This window comes from Ambystoma mexicanum, chromosome 2p, assembly GCF_040938575.1.
Source record: "Ambystoma mexicanum isolate Mex_15411 chromosome 2p, UKY_AmexF1_1, whole genome shotgun sequence".
In the NCBI taxonomy this organism is placed as follows: Eukaryota; Metazoa; Chordata; class Amphibia; order Caudata; family Ambystomatidae; genus Ambystoma; species Ambystoma mexicanum.
The window spans coordinates 955,317,064-955,340,080 of NC_090923.1; the positions used below are offsets into that span (position 1 = coordinate 955,317,064).

Consider the following 23,017-nt stretch of genomic DNA (forward strand, 5'->3'; position numbering starts at 1 on the left):
AGAAAAAACAAACCAAAATACACAATCTTAAAACAAATAAACCGCTTCCTAAAAGCACGACGAAAAAAAAGGATACACTTTAATTTCTACTATAGAAGTGCAACAATTAAATAATTAAAGCACAACAGAAAGGGATCATGTGCCTAGTCGTGACCAAATTGGCTTCAGCCAGCGAGATCTCTCGCTAGGGCAAGAACAAAAAGAAAAATGCTTTTCATCCTCAATTGGGGCAAGACAACAGAGGTACAAAGAAGACATGTTCTCCCCCCCATTTACAAGTGTAGCACGCAGGTGGCAAGATACCCAGTCTAAATTTAAAAAAATATGCTCTTCACTTTCACATTCAAGTGGAAGGTGAAATACTGCTCAAAACACCCAAGACTTTTTGATAGAAAGATAATTAGCCACCCACATGCTCATAATGCAGGAGTCCAACAACCTCCCCCATGTCTTAAACGAGATCTTGACCCAGCCTTTATATCCCAGACCCATTTGTGAGATTGGACCATACGTCTGCTATTATGTTAAAGAGCATGGTTTGCATGTGCGAAAACCAAGGCCGCGATCTACCTCCAGCCAAGGAAAGCAACTCTTCCAGCCCTTCTCTAAGTGGTTCGAGAGCCAGTTCCAAATCCACAGTCAGTACAGCACGGGCCAGAGCATGATGAAATACTTAAATCTGAACTCACCCTACTTCGCAGGCAGAGGGTGCATTGGTGGCCAGACTTAACCTTTTGAAAAACATTCTCAATTACTTGAATGGACGCACAGTCAGCCCATCCCGATAACTCAGCTTCATAAGAGATGGCTGGTATCACTTGAATAGAGTATCATTTTAGGGGTATCGAACTCCCCCACAGACAGGAAATCATGCTACTGATAAGGTCACGTTGTCATGCGCCCGTCAGAACGCTGCTCGCTGACTGGGGTGCCCATTTTTATTTGTTGGTAAAAACCAGGCACAAATAAAAGAATCCACCATCTCCAATAGTTGGTCATTCAAATAAAATGTAGTTACTAAACGAACAGTACGTCCGTGGGGGCACAGACCATTTGTCTTTGTTTTTGGCAGATTAATGCGAAGGCCCTTTGCAGCACATAATTAACCAAAAGGTGTCAAGCTTATGTTGAAGCCCCACCAGGGTTTAAACCAAAAGAACAGCATAGTCTGCAAAGAGACGTAAACTCCATTTGTGAGAACCTAAGGCTGGCGGGCCCTTACCCACTTTGTGCAAATCAGCGGCAATATCATTAATGAATAGGTGAAATAAAGGAGGAGGAGCCAGCAGATCCCTGCCTTAGACCAATACCAATGGGCACTGGCTCTGTCACGTCTCCAAAGTACAATTGCTTAATTGTGCGTCCTAGCCGCAATGGAATTAGCAACCTCTCTAGGGACGCCTGCAAACTGTCTCTGGGAAAAGTGTCAAAAACAATTTGCAGATCAACAAACGCTAAATACACTGGAAGCAATTTTAAGGATACATTCGCGCAGCAAAAGATCCAACCTCATAGCTTGATCAAGTGTAGAGACCCCAGGGCGACAGCCCGCCTGCACATCCAAGAGGATGTCCAAATTATCCACCCAGTCCTCTCACTGATGCAAGATGACTCTTGAATACATTTTTTGCCAAAGAGTCAATCAGGGAAACAGGCCCAAAATGTGATGGTAACTTTGAGTCCCTCTTAAAAATAGGAAGTATGACCGCTTCTCCAACTATCGGGAGTGAGGTTTGTAAAGAAGACACCATTGAAAACTGTAGCTTGAAAGGGCACCCAAATGCCAGGTTCACTCCTAAACAAGTCAGCTAGGAATGAAATCAGGGCCAGCGGCTCTACTACTTTTCTGCTCGAGCATGGGCTTTCCACTTCCTTGGGTGTTCTATGAACTAACATGGGCACCATATCTTGAGAATCTATCGATTGTTTCCTAGCAGCTACATCCCTGCCCTCACTTGATAATGACCAGGGTCCTGGCGAGAACACAGAGAAGGGACTATACCATTTGCTTGGGTCGATATTATAGGACTAACTCCTGCTCGATGTTCGACTTAACTAATCACCAAAAAGGTTTTACTATTTTTTGTCCCTGCTGCAGACTCCAGGGCCCGCTAAATGCTTTACCCATATTGCCTCTTTTTCCTAATCAGGGGGTGGCGAGGAGGGGGGATTTATAAATCAGATCTAGAACTTGCGACCTTTCCTGAGCCTTTACCATCACTATTTAAGTGCTTTTAAAAGAGCCGCCTTGGCTGATCTACATTCTCCATCAAAACATCAGCATTGCTTAGCACTAGTGGTAGGGGTCCCTCTAACCAACCATTTTCAAAGGAGCCACTCTATCGACCAGTGCATTATAGAAATCAATATGGGAAAAATAAAGAATTATGCTTAGAGAAAGCCACAAACACAGGAAGCAGACCCTTATAAATTAAGGGGAGCAGATTACTTGAGATCAGAGATGACCAGCTCAGAGTCTTGAGAATAGTAAAATGTACAGGAACATCCATCGTCCCACCTGTAGGTCTCTCATCTAAGCCAAGCATTTCAGCCACGAAAGAAATACCACTAGGGCATCATGATCACTCTTGGGTCGTTCCACAACACTGAAGGTGGTCACGGCCTCTCAGTGAAGCATCAAAATCCAAATGTAGTCAATATGGCTGCTCCTAGCTGGAGTACGAAAAGTGACAGGTGCAGGGGCATCCTCAAACCTTCCATTACATGCACGCAACAACATAGGAGTACAAAATAGAACAAACTATCAGCATAAGGATAAACACACAGGGGATGGCCCACCAGTCTTCCTCGATTCAAATCATTCAAAATTTGGCTGGGAACCTCCGACAATTAAAATCACCAACCAACAAATACCAAACTTCAACATGCCCTGCAACCAGAGCATTTATATTATACTATTTAATACGCTCTCCAGGTAGGTGTGAAACCAGCTATCCCAAGGAGGGGTAAGAATCAAGAGACATGGAGAGCAGAGATCCCCCCATAAGGGTTCCTGAAGAGTAAACCGGAAAGGAGGACTGATCAGGAGCTGCAAGCCAAGTTCCTAAAGAGGGCCAAGCACAGACATTTGTTCAAGCTCCCTGGCTGTCCAGGGCAAAAGACTAAATCAAGTTTGACAAGGAGGGGAAGTTTGAAGAGATATTAAATGGTACCCAAGTAGAACTGCATCAAGCAAGAAGCCCCTTTTTCCTAATAGAGACATTGAGGTGGGGTTAGAAGCCACAGCCACTATTCCATTGTTTGGAGTGAATACCCTTATGATGCTTTGACTAGCACCCTTCTGCACTCGAAGAGTAGGACTGCATAACATAGGGATATTGTATGTTTTGTGATGCAATAAAAGCTTTGGTACACACAATGTAATCTTCTCAGTCTCCTGATTCGGATTTGCCAACGCGCCTACCGTTTCCATAGTGTGCAGTGTTTCCTGGTGAGCATGTTCACCATTTGCAGCAGTGAAATGTGCCCGTGTATTGTTAATGATCTGGCATATGAAATATTAGGATATTTCATGTATTCGCCTATTGAACAGTTTGTAAATCCAGTGGATTTTTATCCAATTTCTTCTGAAATCTGATGTAACATGCACCACATCATCCTATGATAAATATGTCTCTTGGGGTTAATCCCCAACCCCCTAGGATGGTTTTGAGATGTGTACACTTTGCTTGGAATGATATATGGGAAAACCTTTTTTGGCACACCACTTAAAAATTCATCAGCTGGCATTGTGTATTACGCTGATCATTTTCATAGGCCAGATGGCATGACTCGCAGGAGGTGCATTTGAATCCAAATTGGTTTCCTGTCCAATTGAATAAAATCATGGTATACAGGAAGGTGGAGGGGGTGAACAAAAGCATGCAACATGGTTGCAGAAGTATGGGTTGGCGGTTATGGAGATTAGTAGAACGTTTGTGGAGGAACCGGCTTGCAGTGCTTGCAAGTTATAAGCTGGGGGCCAATGATGTGGTCTTTGGAGAGATGAGTTTTCAGTTACTTCAAGTGAAGGACTGCTAGGGTTATTTCTATGTAGATCTGCCAATCTCCCCTGGAACTTTTATGATAGTGGATTTAAATGGATGGCTGGGAGCAACACAATCAAAACCTCAAAACTAGAATGTAGAGATCACAGGCTGATCTTTTTCCTAGGATCATTTTAAGAGCTGAATCATTCACTAGCTACAAGGAAAGCGTTACAATTTACTCCATACCTTGGCAAGCCTTGCTCGCTTTATGAGGTCATTCAGCTTGCGGAGTGCAGCGTTCCTGGGGAGAGACTGGATATCTTTAAACAGATCCTGCTCCTCAGCTTCAAATAGCTTCCTGTTGTCAGGAATCAGAAGCGGGTGAGACCAGAAGGAGCCGATGTAGACCCTTACCACCTCGGGCGTGTTAATGATCTTGCCTAGGGACCACATGAGGGCCCCATATACTCTCATGAGCTGCTGGGTTTCAATCTGGTCAGCCTTGTTGAGCACAACACGGATCTTGTCCTCATGATTCTTGAGTGCTTTAATTACTTCAGAGAACTCGTCGGAGATGTCCAACTTGTGTGCATCAAACAGCAGAATGATACGATCTACACGCTCAGCGAACCACTCTAGTACTGCTGCAAAATCATAACCTGAAAGACAAAAAGAGCCAATTAGAGTTTTGAGAATGAAACTGAAAACGTCACTAAAAACACCATAGCCCATTCTTCTAAAGATTCCAGGCCAATGGGAAAATGTGCATACTTGGCCAGTCAAGAAAACTACACTCAAATATCAAAATGAATTGCAAATGAAGTGCCATTTTGCAAAGTTTAATCTAGAGTGAAACAAGCCAAAATATTAAACAGCTTAAACAATGTATAGTTTGCTTTTCAAATGCCATTCCAAAGAAGAAATTCAACAAAACAAATAACCATTTATAAAGCCCATAATGAATTGTCTCACGACACAAACAACTGTTAACCAACAAAAACAGAACTTTATTGATCTCTGAAGGATGAAGGGTTTACTTCTTTATAGGAACCTATTCAGCACACAGTAGCTAGAGGGTACAATGGCACCAATTGCAGCAATTGGTGCCGACAGATAATAGCTATGCTCTTTAGAGGGGTTTAGGTAACACCAAAGTGTGTGGGGAACATATGAAAAAGGTCGGCCACTCACAGATTTTATGCAAAAAGGATAGTAAGAAGATCTTGCAAAGGGGCTTAGGGGGTACATAGAAAGATACCCTGTCCTGCATGAAATGGACACTTACAAAGTGCTCTGTGCGTAACAAAGGACCTTAAATTGAATGTCACGAATGCATGGTAAACTAATGACGGGATCGAACAATTGACACATTTAATCAGTCAGCTGATTTAAGGCTCCAATAGTTGCAACTCTCTGATGGCGGCTTAGATCAGAGATAGATAGATATTGTTCATCACAGCGCCTGTTGGCTTCAGTCCTATTTTTACACCTTCCATGCACAATTACCAGCATCAGTTAATCCTGAACAGTACTAGACTCAAGAGCGCAAAGTGTAACGCCTAGAAATTCTACAGCAGGAGGCAATGAGGAATACGTGGGAGGAACAATAAGTAGAAAGAACATTACCAGGGGGTAAGTAACTTGTCCTTCGAATAGATTGTGTCCTCCCACGTATTCCTCATCTTATGATAGACTCCCAAAAGCAGTGTTAGGTCTTGGAGGAGGGAGTACACATTTTTCGTTTTAATGTTTGTCATGGATTGAGTATAATACAGCTTTCCCAAATCCTCCTTTCTGGCTAGAGAAGGAGTCCAGAAAATAATGCTTTGTAAAATGGATGGTAGACCAAGTGGCTGCCGCACAAATGTCTTATAGGTACCCCTCTTTGGAGAGTGGAAGATGTTGCCATGCCCTTTGTGGAGTGGGCTCTTAAGCCTTCTGGGTGGATCTTTCACAGCCAATCAGTACCATTCAGAAATGGCAAGAATTATACATCTGGATAAATTTGGTTATGTAACTGGAAGTCCCAGTGTGTGGCCACTATAGCCAATGAAGTTGGTCATGCTGCCATATCTTCATCATCCAAGAAATGTTGCCATGGTGAGGTGGCAAGAAAGTTGGAAGCATAATTTTCTGGGCTAACTGAAAATCCAACACAATCATCTGTAAAAAAAAGATGGTTTAATCCCAAGGACAATCTTTTTTTTTTTTTTTTTTTTAAACAAAAAGGTAAATGGAGGCTTAGTAGATAGGCCTAGAAATTACCCTGCGGGTTGATGTTAGCACAACTAATAGAATGGTTTTAGATGCAAGCAGTCTTAAAGGACATGAGTGAAATGGCTGAAAAAGGAGCCCACATAAGGAATTTTAATACCAGATTAAGATCCCAAATTGGGACTTGAAAATGTGTAGGAGGGAACACAGTGATACTCTGAGGTGCGCTTGAAGATTGAAAGCGCTGCCACGTAATCCCTTAATGGTGGCAATCTGGAGCCCCAGATTAGCCAAATGTTAAAAAAAAAAAAAAAACACCATAGGTCTATTGCATTGCATACAGTTAAAGGGTGGTTATTAAACTGTATAACGGATGAGAAAAACACCCAATATAAACCTAAATCTAAGATGGGGGCAAGCTACAACCATCAAATAATAGTAAGGGCGTACTAGTGGCGTATTGTCAAATAAAAAAGGGCCTATACAAAAAAAACCTACAGCCAATCCTTTCAACTAAATTACAAAGTAGTGTTGGATAATGTTCACAAGAAAAGAAAGAAGTGTTCATCAAGTGATAAGTCGGGATGGTAGGGCTGGGGTCTCCCTTCCCCATGTTTTTTGCACGGGACAAGGAAGGACCTTCGAGCACAGCATACTCATGGGCCTCGTCAGCACGTGGTTACAGTTCCTTTCAACGATGCCAGAGCCTCCTGGGGCCAAGTCTCGTTCCTGCTAAATCTCTCGCCTTGGAAGGCCTGCTGCACCATAAACAGTAATCCGTCACGTTGGGCATTTCTCTTCGTCCCTTGGTTCCCCTCAGCCGGGCTCGGATCCTTCTTGCAAAGTTAGCCTCCCTCAATTGGTTTCACTATGGCCTTTCACTCAAGTTCATTGTGGACATCCCTCAGTCAGGTTCACACTTGTCGCCACAATGCTGCTCACAGATGTATTTTTTTTAATAAATATTTGTATTGGCATTTTCAATCAAACAACTTTATTTCCTCAGCTTCTATGCTGATAGTTATCACCGTCAGCATAAAAGCCTTGCTCTGCACCTTAGTAAATCTATCATTCTCTGGATCGAACAATCCCACAGAGCCACACAGAGGCCATTCAACTAATTGGGGAAACATTTTAGTTACCTGTTCTGTGATCTCACTCCAAAACTCAATCCCACCATACATGCCGCCAGTCCCCCTGCATTCCACTCTCCAACATCCTCCGAAGAGGTCGGGAACATTATATGAAGTTTTTCCAGACATAGTGCCACTGGTACCTATACCCTGCCTCCCTAATCCGTATAGATCTTGTTAGCCTGGGGATATTTCTCCACAATAATTCCCAATATTCCTTCGGCAAATCTGTCCCCCGAGTTTTCTCCGTTCCTTCATTTCTGTCAGAAGAATCGAATACAGCTTCGAGACCATATGTTTATTCCCAGAGTGGGTGGTAATAAACGTCTCAAATATCTAAGCTCCCTCCCCGCTGCTTCCCCCACCCCTGGACTAGTTAGCCAATGTCGAATCTGATAATATTCCCACCTGTCCCTTTCAAGTCCCATTCTTTGAACGTATTCAGAGCCCCTCCCTGCACCCTATCTCCCATCTTTGTGCAACCCATTTTCCGCCATTGCTTAAATGACCCTCCGTCCCCTCACCATTCCCGGACGAAATTGTGTATTTTCAAATAACGCAGTAACTGGTGACGTGCGCATAGATAATGCGCCCTTATCCATCAGACGATCCCACACATCTACGACTACTGACAGTACTCGACTAGCCCTAATATTTGGAGGCATGTCCTGATGTTTCAACCATAACAACCCTTCCAGAGGGCATCCTGCCACTGCCTGGTCCACCCATAATTTCCTAGAATCCCCCACAGAACCATTCTCGGAGAACCCACAATTGTGCGGCCTCATAGTATGTTTCAAAACGCGGTAAGCCCAATCTCCCTTTCCCCTGGCAGCAGTTAAAACACGGAGAGCCACTCTCAGGGTTTTATTTCGCCAAATGTATCTCCTTATTGAGCTCTCTAAAAGGACCTACGGATCTTTACTGGGAGGGTTTGAGAATTATACAATAATCTGGGGAGAGTCACATTCTTAATCATAGCTATCCTCCCCAGCCATGAAATTTGCAATGGGTTCCACCTCCCCAGATCACTTTTAACCTGCTGCAGGGAAACAGTCCTAGATATATAAACCCCCAAGTATTTTATACGAATATCCGCCTCTACGAAAGGTGAATATGCAGTCAACTCATCACTTCCGATTTGGAGGCAAGCCTAAATCCAGCAGTTCCGACTTCCCCATGTGGATTTTCAACTCTGCCAGACGTTCTATTTCCACCAGTTCCTCCAATAAAGCTGGAATCGATTGCTTTGGTTACTGCAGAATCAGTAAAATGTCACCGTCACCTGGGAAAGCCGCAATCTTGTTTATCCCATTCCAAAATCTGAGCCCTTGCATCTCGTCTCTCGCCATAATATTACTAAGAAATGGTTCCAGATGGATGGCATATAAAAGGGGATAATGGGGGACCTTGGCAAGTACCCCTGCTTATTCTAATGCACCTTGTGATTTGTTTATTTATCGTCAATTGCAATGAAGGAGTGTGATAGTTGGCTCGCACCATTTGAACAAATTTATTTCCCATACCCATGTGTCTCATCGCTTCAAATAAGTAAGGCCATTCTATGCGATCAAACGCATTTTCGGCATCTAGAGAGACTATTACTGCGGGAATTTGTTTAATTTGGACTTTCTAATACATGAGCTACTCTTCTAATAATATCCGAAGTTTGTCTCCCCATTATTGGTCCATATGCATCTATGTAGGCAAGCAAAGTGCCAATCTCGCCGCCAAGATGCTTTTATACAACTTTGCATAGATATTCAGCAAAGCTATAGGTCGATAGGACCTGCACCTTGTTGGATCTTTCCCTGGTTTACCGAATACCACCACCTTAGCTTTCGACATAGTCGGCATCACTGCCACTTTGAACCCCATTACATTAAACAATTCCTTCAGCTTCGTGGCCAGCCGCTTAGCATATTGCTTATAAAATAAAGCCAGAAATCCATCCGGTCCCAGAGCCTTACTTAATGGTAAAGCCTTTATATAGTGGTCATCACTTCTTCCTCTGTTCTCTTTATCCAAGTCCTCCCGCTCTCTAGGAGTCACTTTAGGCAAATTTATCTAATTTAAGATAGTCCTGAATCTTGATCTCCCGGGCAATCTGAAGCATATAACGTCTCATATTGAGCAAATGCTCCCATTATCCCCGCTGTTTCTGTAACCACCGACCCATCTGACAGTTATTTGTTGTACCAATTGTGCAGCCTCTGCCCCCCTCAATTGACGAGCCAGCAATCAGCCGTATGTAATATATCTGCTTGGTCATCAGCAGAGACCTCTCAGCCTTTCTAGTTCTCAATAAATTCAGCTGGCTGTTAACTAAAAAATTGAAAATGGTGCGTTCTCCATTGAGCCTTTTCCATTTGGGTCTCCCTCACTTGAATTTCCAAGTTCTCTTCCATCTTAACCCTCATCTTCTCTCTGTAAGTGCTATAAGCTTACCCCATGTAGCCTCTGGTGACACCTCCTGAGAAGTGTTCATAACAAAATATTCCTCTGTTTTAGACTGAACCTACGCAACCAGCACTTCATCATAAAGGTCTCTGGGGAATGTCCACGCCCACAACCCCGGTCGTGGACCTATATCTTCAAACCAAACAATGAGGGGTGGGGGGAGGGGGAGCATGATCCGACAGTGCAATCGATCCCACCACAATATCTGTCACCGCCCCCAGTAATTCTGCTGTCACCCATACATAATCTATTCTTGATAAAGAATAGAAAATATGTGAAAAACATGTATATCTTTGATCATCCCCTCTCTCATCCTCCACACATCACGTAATGACAGATTGTCAATACTTCTCGTAAGCGCTTGTGAGGGTTGTATCGTACTTCTCCCCCACCTCCAGTTCTGTCTAACTTGGGATCCCAAGCCATATTAAAATCCCCCATAAATATGATGTCACCCCTGGCAAATACCTCCAGTTTACTTAATATATCCCTTATGTACATTCCCTGCCCCACATTTGGTGCATACACAGTGGCTAGAGTGAACCATTTATGTTCTATCTTCAATTGTACAAACAAATATCTGCCCTCCTGGTCCACGTTCTGCTGCATCACAGTTGCCTTCAACATATTTTTTAAACCCATCAGAACACCCAAATTCTCCCCCCCCCCTCCCATTGGACTGATAAACATTCAGAATCTCCCCAGCGCCTTGCCACCTTTTCTAATGTGTGTCTCTTGTAATATTATAATGTCCACTTTTTCTCTTTTAAAGATCTCCACTTTCCTTAGTTTAATCAGGGAGTTCATCCCCCAACATTATATGATAGTACTTTGAATGTCATTTATACAAATAATTCCACTTCCACCTGCATGCTCTTCCTCAAATGGCGTTAACCATAATTTTGCCCAGGAGTTCAAACCCCCCCCCCCCCCTCCACCTGCCCTCACCCAGGCCCAAGCCCCTATGATCACCTCAGGATAAAACCCTAAGCTAAGGCCCGATAGACATCCTGGGGAATTATCCGGCAGGGATTTACCCACCACTTCCCTAGAACCCAAGATGTACCCCGCCAGCCCTCCCCCTGACCCACCACTTATAGGCGAGCTATTGGACCAGTAGCGGATTGTATATCCCCCCCCCACTCATAAATTGACATTCTATCTTTAGGCGGTACCTGTACCACTCCCTTCCTGCCCGTCCCCCTGAGCAAATACCATGGGTGTCCCTCACGACCCCCTTTCCTAACCCTTGACCAATCTCACTGCCATATCCCTTGTTGAGCAGAAGACCATGCTAGATTCTCCTCATGTCCCCCCCTCCTCCTCCAGATTAAGCAGCGCCATGCCTTCAGAGCAGGTGGTTATACAATGCTGCGCCCCATCCAATGTAAACAACCCAAATGGAAAGGTCCATTCATACAAAATCTGCTTTGCCGTCAATGCTATCGTTACTAGGCCCATATCCCTCCTCTTTTCAAGTGTCACCAACTCCAAGTCCTGATACAGTTGAATCTGCATTCCATGGATTGCAACTTCTCCTGCTGTTCTAGCTGCCCATAGAACATTATCCTTTACCACAGACCGACATGGCAGCTACCACATCCCGGGGCCTAGCCCCAGGGTCTCTCCTCGGGCCCACCCTATGAATACTGTCAATCCCTATGTCCTCAGGTTGCAGTTCAGTTAGTAACCTGCCAATCATTTGAACCGTATGTTTCAAGTCTGGGTCCGAGACCGTTTCACTTAATCTTTTAATACGAATGTAAGTTCTCTGCAATCAATTCTCTACATTTTCAGCCTGAAGTTCTAAATTATGAGAGACTCTCGCCAGATGTTGCAGCAGTTCACCATTTTGCCGGACCTCTTCCGTAGTCTCAGTCAAGCATTGTTCTGCAATGTCAACTCTGCTTCTCAACTCCATATGTTCAAGTGATATCTATCCCCACAAAGCTTCAAAGCACCCTGCCAATCCAAATAGGGGAAGAGTTCTACCCCTGTGGCGTTTCTCTTGGTAAAACACGCTCCCTGCCAATCCTCCAGTGTCACCCGCCGACCTGAGGGGGGGTGTTATGAGGGAAGTGGGGAGTGTCCTATTGCTTCAGCCTGAGCCTGCTAGAAGGTCCTCGCCTCCCTATTGCTCTGCTGTCCTCCACTGCTTCCAGCAAGCCGTCAGATCTCTTTCTTCACTTACGGCACTCCGTATGTCCCGATTCCCAGTAGTTAGCCGCTTCCACGTCCTACACTCTTTACTGCCATCAAGCCAGACACAGATACACAGACACACCTCTCTCCCCTCCCCCCCTTAACAGGGAACCTCTCACTGCTCCTCCTCTGGTCGGGTCATCGGCTGCTATACTCCTGGCTGCGCTCCTGTTTGCAGAGGCCGTCTGCCTCCAGTGTGCCGTTGAAATGCACTTCCTTCAACGTACCGCAGCAAACGCGGCACTGGCTCACACTTCCTCTGCTGCTGTGAGTCCAGGTCTCATATCTTTTCACTACGCTCTCCGTAGCAATAATCACTGCTCCCTGCTTCCCCGCTAGTCGGCCCACCTTCCGCTCCACTACGGGGCAACGTCCAGCTGGTCAGCTGGTACCGCCTCAATGATGTACCAAACTTCTCCAAACTGAGGAGGAGGGGGGGGGGGGGGGGGGGGCGGGGGGGGGGGGTGGGGTGGGGGGGGGGGGGAGTCATTCAGTATCCAGAGTCTCCTGCTAATCTCCCAATCTTCTGCCGTCTTCAACAATGCTCAGCCCACCTACATGACTTGCCGAAGGGCTTGCTTATTTCACAGCCATGGTCAGAGCGAGGTATCGCACGTCCCTACTCCCCGGTGGCCATCTTGAATTCTCGCTCACGGATGTTTTAATACTAGGTTTTACAGCCCCCAGTCAGACTTCACACATTCACAGTTCAATCAGTGTCCTCCAATGTCAAGTTGAAGGAGGTCAAACTAGCATAAGCTAAACAATGAGAGGACCAAACATAACGAGACCACAGCGCCCAACATATCTATATGTAGAGAAAGAACGTGGAAGAGGGCAACACTTTAGTTAATGCCAATGCTATTCCGCTGGAAAACGCCACATACAAATTGTTAACTGTGATTGAAACAGGGTTTGAAACTGATATTTGGTAAGCAGTTGCTAAAAGCAGCTGCTGGTTATTGGGCATCACCCATTAGGCAGGAGCCATCCCCGGAGAACAAAGAGCTAGTACACAACACAAGGCAAATCGAAAATTTGCATGAGAGGAAAATAAATTCGCCAATGATATGTTCCATTCTGCTTTAAATGTCCCTCATATGTGTCATTTAATCACCTTCATTCTTATTAAGGGAGTATATAAGGATGTTTATAAGGCACCAGTAGTGTTAGAAGAGTCAAATGCATGACGTAGTAACAGTTGGTTTCAAATTAACCAGGCTCTCCTAAACTAGAAGCATGAGCTTAACAGCTCCCAGCAATTTCAAACCGATTGTAAGGATGGTCATGAATTTAGCAGAGGGCATGGAAAGGTTGGAGGTTTTATTAGAAGATATGCTACAGAAAACACCCTGCCCAACATTGTATGGAAGCAAGAAGGCTGCTCCAGGACAAGGAACTTTTATACAGACATGGGCTTGGGGACGGGGCGGGGGGGGGGGGGCTGGCACTGCTGCTACCCATGCTGTACAGGTTTGGTGTATGTTAGTAGATTCCAGTACTATTATCCATGATGTACCACAGTGTGACTGAAGGTTTCAATGCTGCTTCCTTTGCTGTACTGGTTCTTTGTGTGGGGATCACTTGTTCCGATGCAATCCATTCCATACTGTACTTGTCCTGTATGTCGGGAAAGTTTGAACTTCAGCTGCATGTGCGGTTATTCATTGGTAACTAAAAGGTTGCACAGTTTCTTCCAGTGTTGTAACTGTTGAGTGAGTTAAGGCAGAGTTGGCATGACCCACATTTACGAACCAATGCACAACTTGACACATGAAACTGAGCAGTACCGGCAGGCCTTGAGAATTCAAAACAATCCCACTAGACCTGCAGAGGAAATTCCTTAGTTTACAAGAGAAATGCACTTGCTCCATGGTGACGGGTGGCAACATATGTACCAGTGTTTACTGTAAAATGGTGCACGTGCACTTCATATTTGGTGTAATGCTGCCACTAAATGCCAGTGAAGCACAGTGAAACTACCACTGACTGCAGTTTGTTTGCTGTAAAAGTCCAGTAGAAGTTTTAAACCTCTCCATACTCCCCAGCAAGGTAGAGTACCAGGCAAATGTTACTCTCCTTTCATAAATTCTCCTTGCCTGTGCATGTGGGCTAGTAGATTTTGCAAGTCCTGATCAGGATGGCCTTTTTTGGGCATAGTTTGTGGAAATAGCACATTTTAAAGAATATGGAGTGTGAAACTGGTTAAAGCTCCCAGCTGCACAATGCATTAAAGTCCTAATTTAGGAAACTTGGTGGAAAAAGGGCTTTCACCCCAGGTCTCTGCTTTACCGCCTAGCAGCAAGGGCGCCCATTTTCACATCTGGCGCGAATGATAGCCCATTGGAAGACCTTACCTGCACTGCCAGGTAGTGCATTGGGTAGCATACCATCGGTTGAAGGCTGAAAGGAAATTCCGACTTATTTCAATTGGTGGAAGGGAGTGTCCTTCCAATAACCTATAAAGTGTGCAAGTATGTGATGTGCGAGAGTGTTATGCCTGATCCTCAATGTTTTTAATTATACCGGATATAGAGGTTTCACAATCACACAAAATGGTCATTGTTTTTAATCCGGTTTGTGGGTCATAGATTGTGTGTGTAAAAGAGGGATTAGATTATACCTCGTTATGAAAAAGATCAAACATAATGGTGAAACAGCAAATTGAGAATGTGGTGGGCAGGACATGCATGTGAAGAAAAGACAGATTTGGGGGTGGGAATGCTATATTCAGAACACTTGGGGGGGTGGGTGAAGGGGAGTGCATTTATATTTAGCCTAGAGCAGTACAAAACATCCCAGCACCAGCAAGTGGGTTTGTTGTAGCAATAGTGATTTGTGACAAGATTCTGATACATAAAAGTAAGAAGAAAAAAGTATAGGTGGTGTGTAATCAACAAATGGATTCATAGCAGCAGAACCCCCAGGAGTATTGCCAGAGATGCTTCACAAATGCAGTCTGCAGCTTGGCAGCAGAGCCCTATTTCAGAGAAACTATTTTCAACACATTTCCCTGGTGGTCTAGTCTCAGTGTGCGACATCCCAGCCTGGGAAGAACATTCAATTACTCAAGGCAGCAAGTCAGAGGTGCTTCACAAGTGACCAGTCTGCAGTTCTGTAGCACCGTCATGCTGATCCACGTTACATAGAGTATTTTCTTGACTAATTCAATTTGGAGCTACAGGACGTCTGCTTCCTAGCAGCGTCTTTTAAACTATACCGGTGGTTACCTGCTCGGAGTGTTTCGGTAAGCAATTAGTCCGCTTTAATTGTGTTAGATTACCGATTGCACATCCGATATGGTTTACAATCTACCAGGGCAGGGTATGACAGATTGCAGCGCAAATAAACCTGGATGTAGTGAAGTGTTGGGGAGAATTACATGTTTTTTTACGATCTCACATAATCCTGAATTAGCTGGACTGGTTTCAACAGACTATCACCTACTGAGCCTGGAGGGGGGGGGGGGGAATAACTAGAGTTATTGCCAATTGACAATTCCCTACTCGATTTAGGACTCATTTTTAAAAAAAGGATTGAGGAAGTGCAAGCCAAATCGTGCAGAGCCCCATTCTAACCAATCGCTTCGATATGGTTCCATATTCACGGCAAGAGGTGTCCGATAATGGAAACCTAAGTGGCAGTCCTTGTTTGGGTCCATTTACACCATTAGATAATGGACAACTTTTCCCCCAACCGTTGATTTGACTCACCAAGCAAGGATCAGAAACAAAATGTTATCATGGTCACTTAATGAGCCAGTCAGAGTTGTTGGAGGCATGTGCGGGCTCCTTAAATATACATAAGGATCAATATTTAATCTTAGTGAAAATTGAAGTTCTGCTGCACAATGTTTTGGACACTGCGCTAATAAAACACCAGCCAACTGCAGTAATGGTTCAAACAGAAATTATCACCACTGACCTAGGAGAGGGGGGCCCCCCCTCTAATATTCAGGTGGCAGGAAATAGCAAGTCTAAATACAAGGTAACACACCTGTATCATCGGCCATCGAGGTTGTGGGCATAGATATTATTTGTACATTAGGTCCTTTGAGTGGGTCTTCTTCAACATTTGTATTTTGAAATGGTCCCAAAGGCAACACGCGGGGGCAGCAAGAAATCAATCACGTCAAAAGAAACAACGGCATAGATTAATGAGACAATAGAGGCGGCTCCAAGTCACTGCTACTCTGGGAGAAAGTATTTTGGTTGCCGAGGAACATCAGGTTGATGGCTCTTGCATCCATACAGTTTCTTCAGAAAGAAGGGAAAGTCTCAAATAGACAAGCCCTTGGATGAATTTATAGCCATAATTGATGAACACCACGTGAACCGAACCAACAGCAATCTTGCAATGCAAAAGGCAAGAAGGGAGAAAAAAAAAGTACCTAAGCAGTGTGAAGCCATCATGAAGCAAGACACAGACTTAAATTCAAACAAAAGATATGTATTAAATTAAATGCCAGGATGGTTGACGGCCTAACTTGCCCTATGTGAAGGTTGGATTTCCCTGCCTGAACAGAACCAAGGAAAGTCTGAGTCAAATAGTTCAACTCAATAGTCCGTCTGTGTCCAAAACATTCTTGCCCACATAACTACAACAAATGTGTAGGGATGTCAAAGTCAAAATAAAAACAGTGTTGAACTAAGTTCTGACCTTCTTCCAGGACACAGCTTTCCCTCAGCTCGCCGTCCCCAAGCATAAGACAGTTCCATGAAAAAGTCTTGAAGTTTACCGTTCTCCAGTTCAAAAGTAATTCAAAGTCACTGCTGGGGTTCCCGTCCCCAAGTTTCAAACACAACACTCCAAACTTAACAGGCCTCTGGGTTCCTAGACACTTATTCCTGTGCGTCAAGTTACTTTCACTTGCTTCCTATTGTTTCCGGGTTAGGGTGTGCTCTGTGGGCTTTTCTGGTTTCTCATCTGCCCTGTGGCTCTGCCACCATGTGTCGCACACCCCTTTCCAAAATGGTAGAATATTCAGTTGCAGTTCATATTTTGAATGCAGTCTTTTAAGGTATTTTTATGTTGCTTAACTCTATTCAGTTTCAAGATTTGAAACGGTTAGTTGTGCAACACACATTTAGCATTTGTTTCACATTTCCTTTTCCACTTCAATATTGCTTTAAACTTGCAAGTTCATTTGTTTGACAAGCAGGCAGCATCTTACTGTTGTCGTTTAATGTTAAAGTTCTTTGAGTTTGGTATTCACTTACTTATATTTTCTTTTAGTTCAGAATGCAATAACATTTGGTTTCTATACTTTTATTCTATTGCTGAAGACTTTCGAAAACATTCCTGCAAGGCTCGTGACCACTTCAGCAAACTTGAATTGATTCACAAAGCAAGAATTCACAACGTTCAGAGGCTTTCAAAAACGTGCTTGTTCCTTTATAGACAATAGCACTTCACTCATGGTTACAGCAACACTGGGTTTCTTGTTCTGAAAAACTCACTGGCTCACGTGGAGTCTTCATTTGCATTGTGCAGGCCATAAACTGGACTTCTTCTGCACAGGAGGATTCACTCTTCTCCTCAGACACTCCCGTGCTCTTGCAGCGCCACGGGAGACTGAGCAGTCTCTTAATTGGAACGAAGCATGACCCTGCATATGGTCTCCTTCCATTTACTCGGCTCTGCACCACAGGGCTCGTGCTCCCACTTCATTTACCCCAGACCCCCAGCTGCTCCGGTCCTCGGGGTGTTTCTACAGCTGCAGCACGGCTTCCATCTGCTCCCATCAGCGTCTTCCTTTCCTCTCCTCTCCTGCAAACACCCCTTTTATACACCCGAGCTGTGTAAAAGGGTTGCAGGTGTGTCCTTTTCATTAATTGCTCGACCATAATTAGGCTGGTTAGCAAGACATGCCTGATCTTTACAATGGTACTCTACTGAGGCCCCCTTCCTCGTCTCAGTACCAAAGTGGTGCATGCTGGTGTACATCAAAGTCACCTCTTCCTCATCCTAGTACTGTCAAAAGTAATGTGTGGAAAAATATGGGGGGCAATTTAAAATAGCCCATAAAGGTCAAGGGAGAGTTGAATTTGTCATCAATGGGAAAAGGGGACACCATGTCTCACCCAAGGGTTCCCCACTCCTAATCCCCAAGGACCCTCCACCCAGGTGATCCTCCCTCGCAGCAATGGCCTTTCCCTGGCCACAGGGGCAGAGGATCCAAAGGGAGTAGGAGTGAGAATACCCTTGGGTTTCTCACAGCAGAAAAACAAGCTTGACGGCTGGTTAATTCAAAGTAAACTGAATAAAGATCAAACAAGTGCGACCATGTAGAAGGTGATGACTGGTAAAAAGAAGTTAAACGTCTATTAGTACATCAATGAATTTGGAGGACTACGGGCGACATAATTGAATATCTTGTGGATGCTGTCGGCACATCATTGAGCAAACTGAAAGATACTTCACTTGGGAAGGAGGAAGAAAGAGTATGATGGACCAACTAAAAGCTCATATCTGACAATTCAAGACATGCAAACAATTTGTTAACGCCCCTATTAATAGGCAAAATGTTCTTATGCTGCTTCATCCAACACCAGAATTACATGTCATTATGTCGATCTAGATTATATTGAAATAGTGGATGAAGTGTTTCCTAGGAAATCTTTAGTACACTGTTATTCAACTAAAGTAATGTTTATATCCATCTACTTTCATCAAAATGGGTTTTAACTTGGCTCCAACAAAATAAAATCTTATAGCTTGACACCACCATATCAGAACCTGCAAAACAGGTAGACAGATGTGCATCCTAGAATCTAAAAAAAAAAAGGCACAACTTTCAAAACAGGTTACCGATTGTGTCTGGATCCTACAAGCCCTAGTACAAAAGCAGTGTCATTCCCAAAACTACAAATAAGCTCTTGCATATTGTAATCTTGGAATACTAGAGGTTTTAAACATCTACTTCATTAAAGACTTCTCTCCAAGTTGCTGATATTTTTTTCATTCAAGAGACTTGGCTGTGCACTCCTTTGCTAGTAGGTGGCCATAAAATAAGCTACTAAGGGCTCCAGAGGTCGCCCTATTGGGTGCTCTAAATAACTAATAAATATCATTGAAATTTAAAATGATGAAAGCACCTGTTAAGACAATGTTATGGCAGTGCATGGGTCTAGTAAAGCGTGTTTCGATATGCTTACTAATGTATACAGATGTCTGGGTGGGCTTAAGCAGACAATTATTTTGAATGAAATACATCAATTGTAAACATAACTACTCATGTAACCATCTTGAAAGCTTAGTAGTGGTTGATGGGGACTTTAAAGCTCATTGTTGTCCGACCCCTGTAGATGAAAGTATTTAGCCTTAATGAAAAATATATACCGCAAAAGGATGATGTTCTGGGGAAAGAACTGCTCAAATCTATGGCCAGCAAAGGCCTTATTATGGCTAATCAGGTTTCTAAAGATCCTACTGCTACAAACTCTACTTGGCAGATGGATGACAACCGAGCAGTAATTGACTATTTCTGGACCCAATCATGTGGGACAAAGTAAGTCAGACAAGTATTGCAGGCCAGCTGCAGTGATCATAATATATTTAAGATATCCATGTCCATTATCACAGAACTTCCTAAAAATGATGATGGAAGGTGCACCATCTACAAATGTACAAGGAAATCACATTTCTGGTCTAGAGGATTAAAAGTAGTGTCATACATTGCTCAGACTAGTCTGGATGAGGTAGACAGTTTGATTGCTATTAATACGAATAACTGGGGGATGCCCTCTGATAACTTAAAAATCGAGATTTAATACCCTTTCATAGTGTCATCACAGTCAAGAAACGTCAATTAAGATAATGGATACGTAAAACCAAAGTAAACAGACTAACATTGTTAGAAAAAGGAATTCTGATTCAGGGATATAGGAATACTTATAAAAACTGGTCGAGGGAGCACAAATCCTCTGGAAGAACCAAGGATTGGCAGGATATGCTTCGAGTGCCAGCATCTAGAGATACAAAAAAAAAGAAATTGCTGGTCACTGATGAATAGGAGTAGAGCAAAAATAATACCAATTAATAATATGTCCTGTTCTAATTGGGTGGAACATATCAAATGATAATATTACACCCCTGACTCTGTAGTGGCAGCCGCCTTTAAATACACTATGGATGAGATTGAGTTGGACAAACTGCTAGATTAAAAAAAAAAAAAAAATGTGGCTACCCCTGGACCGGATGGTCAGACTAATTTAGTGGTAAAAGAAGCATGTATTCTGTTAACTTACTTTTAGTATATTGTTAAGTACAACATAATACGGCAATCTTGGGAACACTCACTTTTGAGTCACCATTTTTAAAAAAGGTGCCAACGAGACATTGCAGCCAATTATTTACTCTCGATGGTTCATGTGTCCAGTTGCATCTTTGCATTGCTGTTAAGAAAATGTATGTTTGTTTATTTATTTATTTATTTGGTATGGTGGGCAAAACCCAGAGGTAACACGGCGCAACTGAGAACAGGAGGTTAAGAATACATAAAAGCTTAGTTACAGAATCGTATTTCTGATGCTTTTATCTGCTCAGATTCACATGCTGTGCATAGGCCGACATCTAGGGGAAGCTGCAGAGTATTACAGTTTGTTTTTCGAAACTCGAAAACGGGCGTCGCCACAGGGCATGCCAGTAATACTATCCCTAGTGTGACGTCCACTGTACCCAAGATCCCTCACGCGTCTAGGACCCTCAGATTGTATTTTTTCTGACATGAGGTAGCATGAGGTGTAACGAGAGTACAGATTATCCAAGCAGATAGAAAGATAAGACTACAAGCATCCATGCGCCTTCTCTCAGAGGGGAGGAAGGGTGGGTCGCATGTGAATCTAAGCAGATACAAGCATCAGAAATACGATTACGGTGAGTAATGTATCCCTTCTGAGGCTTGTGGAATCTGCTTAGATCACATGCTGTGCATAGATTAGCGAGCAGTGTTAGAAGGAGGTGGGATGTGAGAAGGGTCATGAGCAAATAAATGTCTTAGAACCGCTTGTCCCACTTGAGTATCTGTCTTAGAATGAGTGTCAATGCAGTAGTGCTGAGTAAAAGTGTGAATAGAGCTCCAAGTAGCTGCTTTGCAAATGGTGTCAAAGGGGACATTTGCAATGAAAGCCAGAGTGGCCCCGATGCCTCTTGTAGAGTGGGCTCTTGGCGTGAAAGGCAGAATCTTTTCAGAAAGGGAGCAACACAGCTGGATACAATTTATAATCCACTTAGAGATGGCACCTTTAGAGACGCGATCTCCCTCTCTGCCTGCCTGTAGCTACGGAGACAAACAGTTTGTCTGTTTTCCTTAGCGGCCTGGTCTTGTCTACATAGTATAGGACCACCCTACACACATCTAGGGTGTGTAGTTTCACCTCAGCAGAGCTTTGGAAGAAAGCCGGAAGCTCAATGGACTGGTTAATGTGGAATTTAGAAATAAATGTAGGTGAAAACCTAGGGTGTGTTCGTAAAACCAGTTTATCCTTATGAACAGTAAAGAAAGGATCCTGCACTGACAGAGCCTGAATTTCACTGACCCTTCTTATCGATGTAATGGCTACTAAGAAGGCAGTTTTATATGTCAGGTGTTTGAGACTGCTTTTATGCATGGACTCGAATGGGGGGCCCATGAGTTTAGTCAGCACCACATTAAGGTCCCATCCTGGTGGTGGGTTAGAAATTGGAGGGTGGAGTCTGTTTACCCCTTCCATCAAGGCTTTAACCACTGGTACTTTCCACCACGATACCTTGTTATGGGAGGTGGTGTATGCTGACAGAGCTGCCAGGTGTACCTTTAGCGAATTAAATACCAACCCTCCGTCCAGCAGGTGGAGCATGTAGGTGACAATAGTGGAAGGAGTGCAATCAACTGGGTTGATTTGCTTATTCTGGCACCAGATAATTATTTTCCATTTATCAAAATTACAGTGCCGAGTGTTGGGCTTCCTAGATTCCTTTAGGATGTCCATGCACCTCTGTGGTAAGTTGAGGTGTCCAAACTCTGACTTCAGGAGCCATGCTGCCAAGTTCATTGAGCTGGGTTGAGGATGCACTGTTTTACCTTGGTGCTGGGATAATCGGTTGTACCAGCACGGGGGTCTGATGGGTTCGCACGCTGCTAGCCTGCACAGGTGTGGGAACCACGGTTGTCTCGCCCACATGGGAGCAACTAAGATGAGCATCAGATTCTCTATGCATTTTGATGACCACCTTCCTCATTAGAGGAGTTGGTGGAAAAGCATAAGCAAACAGTTCGTCCACAGGGCGTTCCCCTTGGAGCCTGGCTGGGGAAACCTGGATGCGAAGTCCGGGCATGGTCTGTTTTCACTTGTGGCGAATAGGTCTTATAGTGGGGAAACCCCACTGTGAGAAGATGTCTTCTACGACCTCTCTGTGTAGAGACCACTCGTGTTCTCTTGGGAGAGGATCTCTGCTCAAGGCGTCTGCTAGTGAATTGAGATCACCTGGAACATGTTGAGATGACATGTAAATGTTCCGTCTGAGTGCCCATATCCAAATTTTCTGGGCAAGCTTGGACAGATTTGGCGAACAAGTCCCTCCCTGCTTGTTTAGGTAGAACATTGCTGTTGTGCTGTCTGTTAAGATTTGCACTGACAGTTTCAACAGGTGGGGCTTGAACGCTCGAAGCGCTCTGAACACTGCCAGAAGCTCTAGCAGATTGATATGATTATTGGCCACTGTGTGAGACCAGAGACCCTGAGCTGTGTGGTGAAGGTGGTGTGCTCCCCACCCTGACAGGGATGCATCTGTAGTGTACCTCTGGATCGTAAAAGGGTTTCCCCTTTGACAGGTTTTCTCTTGTCCACCAGTGAAGACATTGTACCAGTGTTGGCGAAACAACCACTAGATCGTCCCACTGACCACTTGCCTGAGACCACTGTTTCGCCAACCATTCCTGCATGGGACGCAGGCGCGCGTGGGGGACCATGTAAATACATGACGCCATCATGCCCAGTAAACGCATTGCTTTGCGTACCGTTATTTGGTGACCGGACT

The 23,017-nt window shown here is 44.1% G+C and overlaps 1 protein-coding gene across 1 annotated transcript in view; it reads right to left on the bottom strand.

Moving 5' to 3' along the window:
- EHD1 (EH domain containing 1) overlaps positions 1–23,017 on the bottom strand; it is a 243,041-nt gene that overhangs the window by 108,071 nt on the left and 111,953 nt on the right. Inside the window, exon 3 of the mRNA XM_069644742.1 lies at positions 4,236–4,648. Coding sequence (XP_069500843.1) covers positions 4,236–4,648 — 413 coding nt within the window. The remainder of the gene's footprint in view (positions 1–4,235; positions 4,649–23,017) is intronic.